Source organism: Balaenoptera borealis, assembly GCF_965194805.1.
Source record: "Balaenoptera borealis genome assembly, chromosome: 9".
Classification (NCBI taxonomy): domain Eukaryota; kingdom Metazoa; phylum Chordata; class Mammalia; order Artiodactyla; family Balaenopteridae; genus Balaenoptera; species Balaenoptera borealis.
The window spans coordinates 61,836,766-61,849,392 of record NC_138873.1 but is presented as its reverse complement, the minus strand read 5'-3'; the positions used below and the strand labels follow the sequence as shown (position 1 = coordinate 61,849,392).

The window sequence follows — 12,627 nt, the reverse complement described above, 5'->3', positions numbered from 1 at the left end:
TCACTATTCAAAGAGGTGTAGGATGGAGAGACGGGACAAATGAACTGGCTTACTTTAGGCAGATCTTCAGGGAGAAGAGGTGTCCATCATAGAAGCTGGAAGTAAAGCAGCTGAAATTTTAACAAATTCTTAAAGGTCTAGGCTAGCATCACAGTTTAGAATCCCAGGAAGCACCCAGAACAAGGAAAAAAAAAAAAGGTAATGATGCTTAGTTACTTTGGAATCAGCTATTTTATTTTTTCCTGATTATTGTTACGTCACATCCCTTTTTCCTGCTGAGTTGCAAGTCCCTTATCAGTGTTCTGACTTTGCAGTCATTTTCATTTCATGACATCATCTCATTTATTTAGACTAATTCCAGTTCATTTTCTTAAATTCTAATCTCAAATTCAAAGCTTATATCATCCCTTCTTGCAATGTTAGGTGGAGCTATGGCTCCCAGTTGCCTACATGAGGAAAGGTATGGCCTATCCCTAGGACTCCTCCTCCTCTTCTTCCTCACCCTAGATCTACTTAAGGTTGGAGATTTAGGAAGAATGAAAGAGACAACAGTGCCTTCATAAGACTGACTGCATATCACTGGCATTGATCTAGGTCAAACCAAATCAGTCTAATGCTTGTGACTTCTCGTGATGTGTCTTTGTTGCATAGGTGGGATAGGTTGTTTTGTGGGGATGTTTTTAATATCATGTGACTCCTTCTCATAGCAAGGACTCCCCCTAAACCTCCAGATAAAGGTCCATTTATCTCTCCCTCCTACCCTGGCAAGGTACTGTTCCCCTCCCATTCTTCGCCTTGAGCAGTGATTCTCAACTGCTTGGCTAGTTCCATGTACCTGCCTGCATGCCAGCCTCTGCTGTGGGAAGTACCTGGGGTCATTCCCATGCCCTTTAAGGGCCACAGGAGGATTGCTGTAGCATGGGGTAGGAGTCAATAGGTTGGTCCGATCTTCTTAAGACATACTGTGTAATTTTCAGGGCCTGCTGGCCAAGCCATTCCAATAAGGCCTCCTCCAGAAATTTTGCACTAGAAGGAGCCCTAGGACTCTGGTCAAGAATGCCACCAAACTTCACAAAGCACAGCTGTGTGGAGAGGGGTGCTGAAAAGGTCCCACACACCAGACAGTATAACAAGCATCCATCCTTCTGTGCTTCAGGTCCCCTCACTTATAGGCATCCTGGACCTTCATGGCCTTCTGGATCTTTATGAGTGGGGCCCCCTCACTTGGCCTTAGAGAAAAACACTCTTCCCACCACAATAGAAAAAAGAGGGAGCAGCCTCTTACCCCAAATTCTCTTTTTCTTGCACGATGAATGGTGTGTATGTGCTCATTCACTCATGCGCTCTCTGTCTCTCATTCTTCTTCTTATACTGCTAGAGCAGATGGGAGGAGTAGGGGCTGCATCTAGCGTCTTTGACTGTTGACTAGCATTCTGATTTTAGAGTGTTTTAGCATATTTTTATCCCTAGTTTGTGGTCTAAAATTTAAGAACAAAGATAAATTTCACTCAGCATTCTGTTACAATAGTAAATACTCACTTTTTGTTTTGTTTTGTTTAAACTTATATCCAGTACATGTCAAAGACACCATTCCAAAGGAATTTCTTTTGCCCTATAGGTAAGAAAAAAAATTTTAAGTAAATTATCAGAAGAAACTAAAGTAGCTCTCACAAAACTCCATAGCTCTCTGAATGAGAAGGTAAGTGAAGTTTTATTCTATTTAGATATTTGGGCTAGAATTTGTGATCTTTGAATAGACAGAATAACTGAAAACTAAATCTAAACCTATTATCCTGCACTCAGACACCTCTTTGGCAGTTGAAGGAAGAGACCAAGCTGGGGGCATTTTACCCTCTAGTCCTAAATCACAGTTTCAAACTTCATGACAAAATGACCTTTGTAAAAATTGTATCCAGGGTGTAAAATTATAAAACAGTATTAAACGACTGCTTTTCTTTAGGCAACCTGTTTTATAAAAGTAAATCATGGTATTAAATACCTTTTCAGAGCATAGAAGACTTTCTTTCTTGTCTGGATTCTGCAGCAGAAGCTTGTGATATTATGGTGAAAAGGGGAGACAAAAAAAGGGAAAGGTAACATTGAATTAATGTCTGAAATTTCGTATCTGAAATTGGAGTCTATCTGAATCTTGCATAGAGAACTGTTGTGTCTAAATGGCTGTAGACCTTCAGTCATAGTCAGTCTTCATATCCTTAGGTGTCTCTCTCTGACCCAATAGAATAAGGTAGCAGAGTTGTTAATCCCATAGTTGATCAAGCCTGGGAACTTATTAGCTTTAAGACCTTTATAGGAAAGCTTATTTAATCCAGTGCACATCTGTTTGATCCCCAACAATTCAAAATAAAAAGCATACTTTGAGTATCCCTGCTACATATATATATATATATATATATGTATCCCTGCTACATATATATATATATATATATATATATATATATATATATGTTTTTCTGTCATTTTCTAGCATATTAGTTTGTCCATGCCTGTTTAGGATTATGTGTCTGTATCCCCTAAAAGGTCCTTTAAAATTTTCATGGAACTAGATTAATTAAACTAGAGATGCTAAAAATGAAAACAGAAGAGAAGAACTGAAGTTGGTGAGAACTTGTTAAAATATGATAATGTATTTATGTTATTTTATTTTTGTTTAGGCAGATACTGTTCCAGCATCGACAAGCACTGGCTGAACAGCTAAAAGTCACAGAAGACCCTGCTCTTATTCTGCATCTCACATCGGTTCTGTTGTTTCAGTTCTCAACCCACAGCATGCTCCATGCACCTGGAAGATGTGTCCCGCAGATCATTGCTTTTCTGAATACTAAAATTCCAGAGGTATTACATTTTCAGTGCACTTGAAACTTTTATAGCTTTTAGATTCTGAATATTTTGAATGGATAGATGTGAATCATTGTGAACACTAAGACAACAAAACATATTAACATCATCTTCCTGCTTCCAAGAATGGAAACAGTGAATAAGGAGGTTGGTTTTTAAAACTCAGCATAGCTCAGGAATCTTTTAGGATCCTGTAAGATCCATGGTAAGGAATATTCTGAATCTGGAAATTAAGTTTTTGGAAGAGAAATAATAATGTTCAGTCTTCCATTTCAGTTTATGCAGGTTTAACCTGTCCTTTAAGGACCAGCTCAAAAAGTCTTATCCTGCACAAATTCATCTGAGAAACTCTTCAGCTAAAGGTAAATTGGCTTCTTTGAACTTCCATATCACTTTGACTGTATCTTTGGTGATAGAAGCTAGCTCAGTCAACTTACATTAAAATGATCTGTGTTCATGCTTTATCTCCCCCGAACTGTAAATTCCTTGAGAGCAAGGACCTTGATAGGTTCAGCTTTCTAATTCTATATGGCCAGTAATTTGTAAAGATGAAAACCGTCAATGTATTGGGTTGGCCAAAAAGTTCCTTTGGTTTTTTCCATAAGATGGCTCCAGTAGCAGTCAGTTGTCTTTAACTTTATTTGAAACAGTTTGTTAGATTGTATTATGACAGCTGTCATATCAGTGTGCTGTTAAAAAGAAAACATCAAAATTGGTGAATTTTTGTGTAGCCATTTTAATATTGAAGATGGGAGAAAAAAAGCAACATTTTCAGCATATTATGCTTTATTATTTCAAGAAAGGTAAAAACACAACCGAAACACACAAAAAGATTTGTGCAGTGTATGGAGAAGGTGCTGTGACTGATTGAACGTGTCAAAAGTGGTTTGTGAAGTTTTGTGCTGGGGATTTCTCGCTGGACAATGCTCCACAGTCGGTAGACCAGTTGAAGTTGATAGCAATCAAATCGAGACATTGATTGAGAACAATCAACATTATACCATGCAGGAGATAGCCGACATACTCAAAATATCCAAATTAAGCGTTTTTCATCATTTGCACCAGCTTGGTTATGTTCATCGCTTTGATGTTTGGGTTCCACGTAAGTTAAGCGAAAAAAACCTTCTTGACAGTATTTCCGCACATGATTCTCTACTGAACTGTTAACGAAAATGTTCCAATTTTAAAAATTATGATGAGCAATGAAAAGTGGATACTGTACAATAATGTGGAACGGAAGAGATCATGGAGCAAGCGAAATAAACCACCATCAACCACACCAAAGGCAGGTCTTCATCCAAAGAAAGTGATGTTGTGTATATGGTGGGATTGGAAGGGAGTCCTCTGTTATGAGCTTTTTCCAGAAAACCAAATGACGTAATTCCAACAAGTACTCCTAAAGAGACCAACTGAAAGCAGCACTAGACGAAAAGCATCCGGAATTAGTCAACGGAAAACACATAACCTTCCATCAGGATAACGCAAGACTGCATGTTTCTTTGATGACCAGGCAAAAACTATTACAGCTTGGCTGGGAAGTTCTGATTCATCCGCTGTATTCACCAGACATCACACCTTCGGACTTCCATTTATTTCAGTCTTCACAAAATTCTCTTAATGGAAAAAACTTCAGTTCCCTGGAAGACTGTAAAAGGCACCTGGAACATTTCTGTGCTCAAAAAGAAACAAAATTTTTGGGAAGGTGGAATTATGAAGCTGCCTGAAAAATGGCAGAAAGTAGTGGAACAAAACAATGAATATGTTGTTCAATAAAGTTCCTGGTGAAAACGAAAAATGTCTTTCATTTTTACTTTAAAACTGAAGGAACCTTTTGGCCAACCCAATACTTTGTTCCACAGAAAATTAAATCATGTTTGTTAACTTTTCTCCTCTTTTCACAGGTTCAACATACTCTTTTAGTAAAGTATCAAGGTTTGGTTATAAAGCATTTAGTCAGTCAAAATAAGAAGACTGGGCAGGGAGAAGATCCCTTGAGTGATGAATTAGACAAAGAACAAGAAGATATCATCAGTATGACTCGTAAAGAGCTTCAAGAACTTTCTTCATCCATTAAAGACCTTGTTGTCAAATCCAGGAAATCATCAGTGACAGAAGAGTAATGATTTTAATTTACTTAATGTTGTCATATAGTAAACATTTTTCCCCAAAGTTAAAGGTGAGTGGTTACAAAAAAAAATACACATTTCACAGTTCGGAATCCCCCACCCAATAGCACTTCCCACACTCACAATTCAGTTAAAACAGTAGTGTTGTATTCATTGTAAATCTTATAAAGATGTGAATTTTTGTAAATTGGGGTCTCCGTGGAAGATTTCTTTTTCACATTATTCTAAAAATTATACATTTCAGGTTTATTTTCTTTCTAGATGCTGAATGAAGAATAAATTTTCTGCTATCTTTTATCTCTAGGAAAGGACTCAGTTGTTTTATTGGATTTCAAGTGACATGTGTAAATTTACACATATTAAGCAGAAACTTAAAATGCAGGTTTTTTTTTTTTGGTGTTGAAAATAGTGTATTTTACTTTAAAATTAATAGAGAATGGTTCAAACCTAAAATACAGAAACTTGCATAATATTTTTTTATTACTAAGCCCTCGCTCTTATTTCTGGCAGATAGAGGGCCTCTCATCTCCCCCACAAGAGTGAACTTTTATGTGGCTGGGAGCTTCAGGAATGTGTTTACAGGTGCAGAAGAAGAACACCCGAGGAGCCCATGCACTGCTGTGCTCTATTCTAAAGTAAGATGCTAACAAGAGTGAGAGAAAAAATATAATTTACTACTGATAGGTGTAAGTCACATTTTAACATTGAAATTTTAACATTGTAATAACTAAAAATTTAATATAGTTTTCTTTAACCCAGTTTGCATTTCTGAATTTCATTTTTTATATTAATAGTCACCATCACCTAATACTTTGTTGTAGGGGATCTATAAGTGCATTTAAATCATTAGAACTTTTTTTTTCAAAATAGAAACGCTTATTAAAAAATAGGTGTTCTTGTTCTGTAAAGATTAGTACTAGTTAAAAGACTAAAATAGTTCCTTGGAGTAATCATTTCAATCAGATGAGTTTCAGGCAACAATTTATTGTATATAAAAGAGGAACTTATTTAAAATATAATAGTAAGTTAAATCTCAAATATTTTTTAAAAATACTATTTTATATAATACCTTACATGGCATTTAAAACTATTTTTGAAAATATTTGAATACAAAGATTGGTCTACCTCTACACTAATTCTAGACAAAGTATTAATATTGATTGCAAAAAATATAATTTGCTAAGCAAAGTTGATAGGAATGTAACAAACTAAAAAATATTTTCCATTGCTAATTTTCTATTAATGTATTTTCATAAGGGCAAAGGAAGAAAACTGACAAATCCTCTGTGAACACAAATTCCAGTTAGTTTGTTGATTCAGCTTCCAAAATACTGAACACCCAACCTGATTTTTTATTCAGTCTTTAAGGACCTTACCATTTATGTTTCAAGAGATACCAAAGTAATCCACATTTGAGTCAAACTAGATCATAGACAATGAAGCAAATAAAAGCATTATGACTTTCTTAATTTGTGAAAATAAAAATAGAAGAGACAATGAAGCAAATAAAATATTCTGTCTTATTTTGTTTGCATTAAATTTTTTTCATTTATCAAAATGGTTATTTTTCCACAGTAAATAAGAGCAGTTTTTATTTTTTTGTAAATAAAATTATTTAGCTGATATCATATTATAAATCTAATTTCATTAATAAAAGTTGTTCCATGTTTATCTACTATGATCTTAATGGGCAGATTTAAGAATGTTATTTAAAATAAAGTCTGTTGTTTCTGTTAAATTTTATGTACTTTGAAGCTTGTTATTTTAATTACTAGGATTAATTGATACATATATGTATTTACATTTTTAAATTCTATTGTGAACATTTTTAAAGGATTTTGTTATATTTTTCTTACACAAAAATAATTCCATAGTCCTCTTTCATTCCTTGAAAGTTTGCCATTTCGGGAACCATTTCACCTCAGTAAATCACTTTCAGTTAGCTAGTCACCTCAGTAAATCACTTTCAGTTAGCTAGTTTTCAGCAAATGTGTAGCTAAACTCTCATCTGCTACTTTCTACTGTTGCAGATAATGGTAGAGATATTTGAATAATGTGCTCAGGTATTCACATTCATGTGTTCCATCTCCAGACCATGTGTTTTTGAATAGTCAAAGGAAACTCACTTCTGACCATCAGATTCAGTGAAGAGTGGTACATCTTACCAAAATTAGTATATTTTCCAAAAAGACCTTAATGCTAAATTAGGACAATAAATGTAGAAATTGCTTAACCTGAATGTAGAATCATCTTGAACTTTTTGGAGAATGTATTGATACTTTAGTCAGACCATGAAGCACCAAGGATGAGGTCAAAGTGCAACAGTGAGCTGAAGAAGAGTGTGTGAAGAAACGGTTCATTCCTTCCTCAGAAAGGCCACTTGACCCATGGCCAAATGGGATTTTTTTTCTATCAAGAGCTAACTTATGTGAGTTGGATAGGGGGTGGGGACGATGGAAGGTTTGCTTTCTTTCTTTGACTAATACCAATGAAGTCTTTGACCCAGTGTACATGGGAGATGAAAGAAAAACACATTTATAAGCTCTGGGATGTACATTTTCCACAGAACCTAGGTGCACTATTAAAGTGGCTGTTAAAATGATCTACAGACTCACTCAAGTTGCTCCACTTTGAAGGCCACACCAAGCCAACAGGAGAATAAATAGAACCCAGGACTCCACAGCAATCAGAGAAGAAAAAAAATCCAAATTGGAAAGGAAGAAGTAAAACTGTCACTGTTTGCAGATGACGTGATATAATACATAGAAAATCCTAAAGATGCTACCAGAAAACTACTAGAACTTATCAATGAATTCGGTAAAGTTGCAGGATACAAAACTAATATGCAGAAATCCATTACATTTCTAACAATGAAATACCAGAAAGAAGTTAAGGAAACAATCCCATTTACCATTGCATTAAAAAGAATAATATACCTAGGAATAAACTTACCTGCAAAAGACCTGTGCTCTGAAAACTAAGACATTGATGAAAGAAATTGAAGCCCACACAAACAGATGGAAAGAGATACCGTGTTCTTGGATTAGAAGAATCAATATTGTTAAAATGACCATACTACCCAAGGCATTTTACAGATTCAGTGTAATCCCTATCAAATTACCAATGGCATTTTTCACAGAACTGGAACAAAAAAATTTTTAATTTGTACAGAAATACAAAAGACCTCAAATAGCCAAAATAATCTTGGGAAAGAAGAACAGAGCTGGAGGAATCATGCTCCCCAACTTCAGACTATACTATAAAGGTACAGTAATCAGAAAAGTACGGTATTGGCACAAAAACAGACACATAGATCAGTGGAACAGGATAGAGAGCCCAGAAATAAACCCACATGTTTATAGTCAATTAATCTACAACAAAGGAGACAAAATTATACAACAGAGAGATGACAGTCTCTTCAATAAGTGGTGGGAAAACTGGACAGCTACATGTGAAAGAACGAAATTAGAATGTTCTCTAACAGCATACACAAAAATAGACTCAAAATGGATTAAAGACCTAAACATAAGACTGGATACTATAAAACGTATAGAGGAAAACATAGGCAGAACACTCTGACGTAAATTACAACAATATATTTTTGGATCTGTCTCCTAGAGTAATGGAAACAAAGGCAAAAATTTTTTAATGGGACCTGATTAAACTTAAAAGCTTTTGCACAGCAAAGGAAACCATAAACAAAATGAAAAGACAGCCTGCTGAATGGAAGAAAATATTTGCAAACAATGCTACGGACAAGGGATTAATTTCCAAAATATACAGCTTATACAGCTCAATATCAAAAAACAAACAACCCAATAAAAAAAAATGAGCAGAAGATCTAAATAGGCATTTCTCCAAAGAAGACATACAGATAGCCAACAGGTACATGAAAAGACGTTCAACATCACTATTAAGAGAAATGCAAATCAAAACTACAACGAGTTAACACCTCACACTGGTCAGAGTGGCCAGCATCAAAAAGTCTACAAGTAATAAATGCTGGAGAGGGTGTGGAGAAAAGGGAACCCTCCTACACTGTTGGTGGGAATGTAAATCGGTGCAGCCACTATGGAGAACAGTATGGAGGTTTCTTTAAAAACTGAAAATACAGTTGCCATATGACCCAGCAATCCAACTCCTGGGCATATATCCTGAAAAGGTGAAAACTAATTCAAAAGGATACATGCATCCCAGTGTTCACAGCAGCACTGTTTACAATAACCAAGACATAGAAGAAACCTAAATGTCCATCAACAGATGAATGGATAAAAAAAATGTGGTGTATATATATGCAACACACTACTCAGCCACTAAAAAGCATGAAATACCATTTGCAGCAACATGGATGGACCTAGAGATTACCATACAGATAATCAGAGAGACATATAATTATTGATGTGGAATCTAAAAAATCTAAAAAATTATATAAATGAACTTATTTACAAAACAGAAATAGACTCACAGACATAGAAAACAAACTTATGGTTACTATCAGAGGGGATAGCAGGGGGTAGCGGGGAGATAAGTTACTTTGGGAAAAACATATACACACTACTATGCATAAAATAGATAACAAGGACCTACTATATAGCACAGGGGACTATATTCAATATCTTGTAATAACCTATAATAGAAAAGAATCTGAAAAAAGTATTTTTTTATATATATATATTTTATATATATATGTAATTTACATATATATATAATTTTATAGTTGATTTACCATGACTTAGTAAATCAACTATAAAATTAATTAATTTAGAAAAATAGAACACAGAACAGACCTCTTCCAAACCACCTAAGAAAGCCTGACTTTTGGGCCTTCAGAAACTGTTTATTCCATTTACATCACACACAAAAAGAGAAGGAACAACTACTTTCAACAGGTTATTATAAAATTTTTATAAGTTCCCAGTGTTGTGTTTTATCTGTTTTACCAGGCTTGTCTCTATTTGCACCTCTGTTCCTCTTCAGTGATTAGTAGTAAGACCTAACCTGGATGTGTGTTTGAAGAGCAGGAAGGAAGGGATTGCATTCGGGTGTGATGGAAAAAAAGGAGGACATGGTGAATTTAAATCCTTGGCTCAATAATCTCCTGCATCCTATAAGACAGCTAAGTACAAAGAATATGAATGAAAATCTTAAAAATGTGCTTTGCTTTCAAGGAGATGGCAAGAATCAACAGTTATAGTTCCATACAGTGTTTTGAGAGAAGCAAGCAGAGGATATTATGGGAGAAGAAAGTCAAACTGTCTTGCACTGCAGGGAGGGGAGCTGAACAGGCTGGGGGTGACCCCCTGAACAGAGTCCTGAAGGAACTGGTATGGGCATTTCTGGGCAGAGAAAAGGAGATTCTGGAGTACTAAGATAAATTAATATGCAATGAGACATTTGAGAATCCCTAAAGTATGAAAATAAGAAAAATGGTTTGGGGAAGTAGTGTAAGATGAAGCTAGAGAGGTCAGAGGGGGATCACAAAATGCCTTACATGCTAAACGGAAAAATATAGCCATCCTCTAAAAAACAAGGGGTTGCTTTTAAAGATTAACCAGGGACGTGAGGTGATTAGATTTGTCTTCTAGAAAGATCATCCATTCTGAAAGGCAGTTTGACAGTTTACCAAAATCCTTTAAAATGTATACATTATTTGTTTTGCATTTCTCTAATGATTAGTGATGTTGCACATCCTTTCACATGTTTGTTGGCAATCTGTATATCTTCTTTGGAGAAATGTCTATTTAGGTCTTCTGCCCATTTTTGGATTGGGTTGTTTTTTTGATATTGAGCTGCATGAGCTGCTTGTATATTTTGGAGATTAATCCTTTGTCAGTTGCTTCGTTTGCAAATATTTTCTCCCATTCTGAGGGTTGTCTTTTCGTCTTGTTTATGGTTTCCTTTGCTGTGCAAAAGCTTTTAAGTTTCATTAGGTCCCATTTGTTTATTTTTGTTTTTATTTTCATTTCTCTAGGAGGTGGGTCAAAAAGGATCTTGCTGTGATGTATGTCATAGAGTGTTCTACCTATGTTTTCCTCTAAGAGTTTTATAGTGTCTGGCCTTACATTTAGGTCTTTTTTTTTTTTTTTTTTTTTTAACTTTATAGCTACTTTTTAATTTTTATTTATTTACTTTTTATTTTTGGCTGTGCTGGGTCTTCGGTTCGTGCGAGGGCTTTCTCTAGTTGCGGCAAGTGGGGGCCACTCTTCATCGCGGTGCGGGGACCGCTCTTCATCACGGTGCGTGGGCCTTTCACTATCGCGGCCCCTCCCGTTGCGGGGCACAGGCTCCAGACGCGCAGGCTCAGTAGTTGTGGCTCACGGGCCCAGCCGCTCCGTGGCATGTGGGATCTTCCCAGACCAGGGCTCGAACCCGTGTCCCCTGCATTAGCAGGCAGATTCTCAACCACTGCGCCACCAGGGAAGCCCACATTTAGGTCTTTAATCCATTTTGAGTTTATTTTTGTGTATGGTGTTAGGAAGTGTCCTAATTTCATTCTTTTACATGTAGCTGCCCAGTTTTCCCAGCTCCACTTATTGAAGAGGCTGTCTTTTCTCCATTGTATATTCTTGCTGCCTCTATCAAAGGTGACCATATGTGTGTGGGTATATCTCTGGGTTTTCTATCCTGTTCCATTGATCTATATTTCTGTTTTTGTGCCAGTACCATACTGTCCTGATTACTGTAGCTTTGTAGTATAGTCTGAAGTCAGGGAGCCTGATTCCTCCAGCTCAATTTTTCTTTCTCAAGATTGCTTTGGCTATTCAGGGTCTTTTGTGTTTCCATACAAATTGTGAAATTTTTTATTCTGGTTCTGTGAAAAATGCCATTGGTAGTTTGATAGGGATTGCATTGAATCTGTAGATTGCTTTGGGTAGTATAGTCATTGCAAATCTAAACTACAATGAGGTATCACCTCACACCAGTCAGAATGGCATCATCAAAAAATCTACAAACAATAAATGCTGGAGAGGATGTGGAGAAAAGGGAACCCTCTTGCACTGTTGGTGGGAATGAAAACTGATACAGCCACTATGGAGAACAGTATGAAGGTTCCTTAAAAAACTAAAAATAGAACTACCATATGACCCAGCAATCCCACTACTGGGCATATACCCTGAAAAAAACATAATTCAAAAAGAGACATGTACCACAATGTTCATTGCAGCACTATTTACAACAGTCAGGACATAGAACCAACCTAAATGTCCATCAACAGATGAATGGATAAAGATGTGGCACATATATACAATGGAATATTACTCAGCCATAAAAAGACACGAAATTGAGTTATTTGTCGTGAGGTGGATGGACCTAGAGTCTGTCATACAGAGTGAAGTAAGTCAGAAAGAGAAAAACAAATACCGTATGCTAACACATATATATGGAATCTAAAAAAAAAAAAAAAAGGTTCTGAAGAACCTAGGGGCAGGACAGGAATAAAGATGCAGATGTAGAGAATGGACTTGAGGACATGGGGAGGGGGAAGGGTAAGCTGAGACGAAGTGAGAGAGTGGCATGGACATATCTACACTACCAAATGTAAAATGGATGGCTAGTGGGAAGCAGCTGCATAGCACAGGGAGATCAGCTCAGTGCTTTGTGACCACCTAGAGGGGTGGGTTAGGGAGGGTGGGAGGGAGACACA

At 36.3% G+C, this 12,627-nt stretch overlaps 1 protein-coding gene across 3 annotated transcripts in view; it reads left to right on the top strand.

Annotated features, from left to right (window-relative positions):
* The window catches only part of UFL1 (UFM1 specific ligase 1), a 60,437-nt gene extending 53,717 nt beyond the window's left edge, over window positions 1–6,720 (top strand). Inside the window, exons 16-20 of one of the 3 annotated variants that reach the window (XR_014248431.1) lie at window positions 1,619–1,699; window positions 2,008–2,093; window positions 2,673–2,853; window positions 4,758–5,032; window positions 5,493–6,720. Coding sequence is in view for 2 of the 3 variants with exons in the window: in XM_082405221.1 (XP_082261347.1) it covers window positions 1,619–1,699; window positions 2,008–2,093; window positions 2,673–2,853; window positions 4,758–4,976 (567 nt within the window). In the remaining variant the exon portion in view is untranslated. Of the gene's footprint in view, window positions 1–1,618; window positions 1,700–2,007; window positions 2,094–2,672; window positions 2,854–4,757 lie in introns of those variants that run through there. The other 2 variants (XM_082405221.1, XM_082405222.1) reach the window with 2 other exon arrangements.
* Window positions 6,721–12,627: the final 5,907 nt, after the last annotated feature.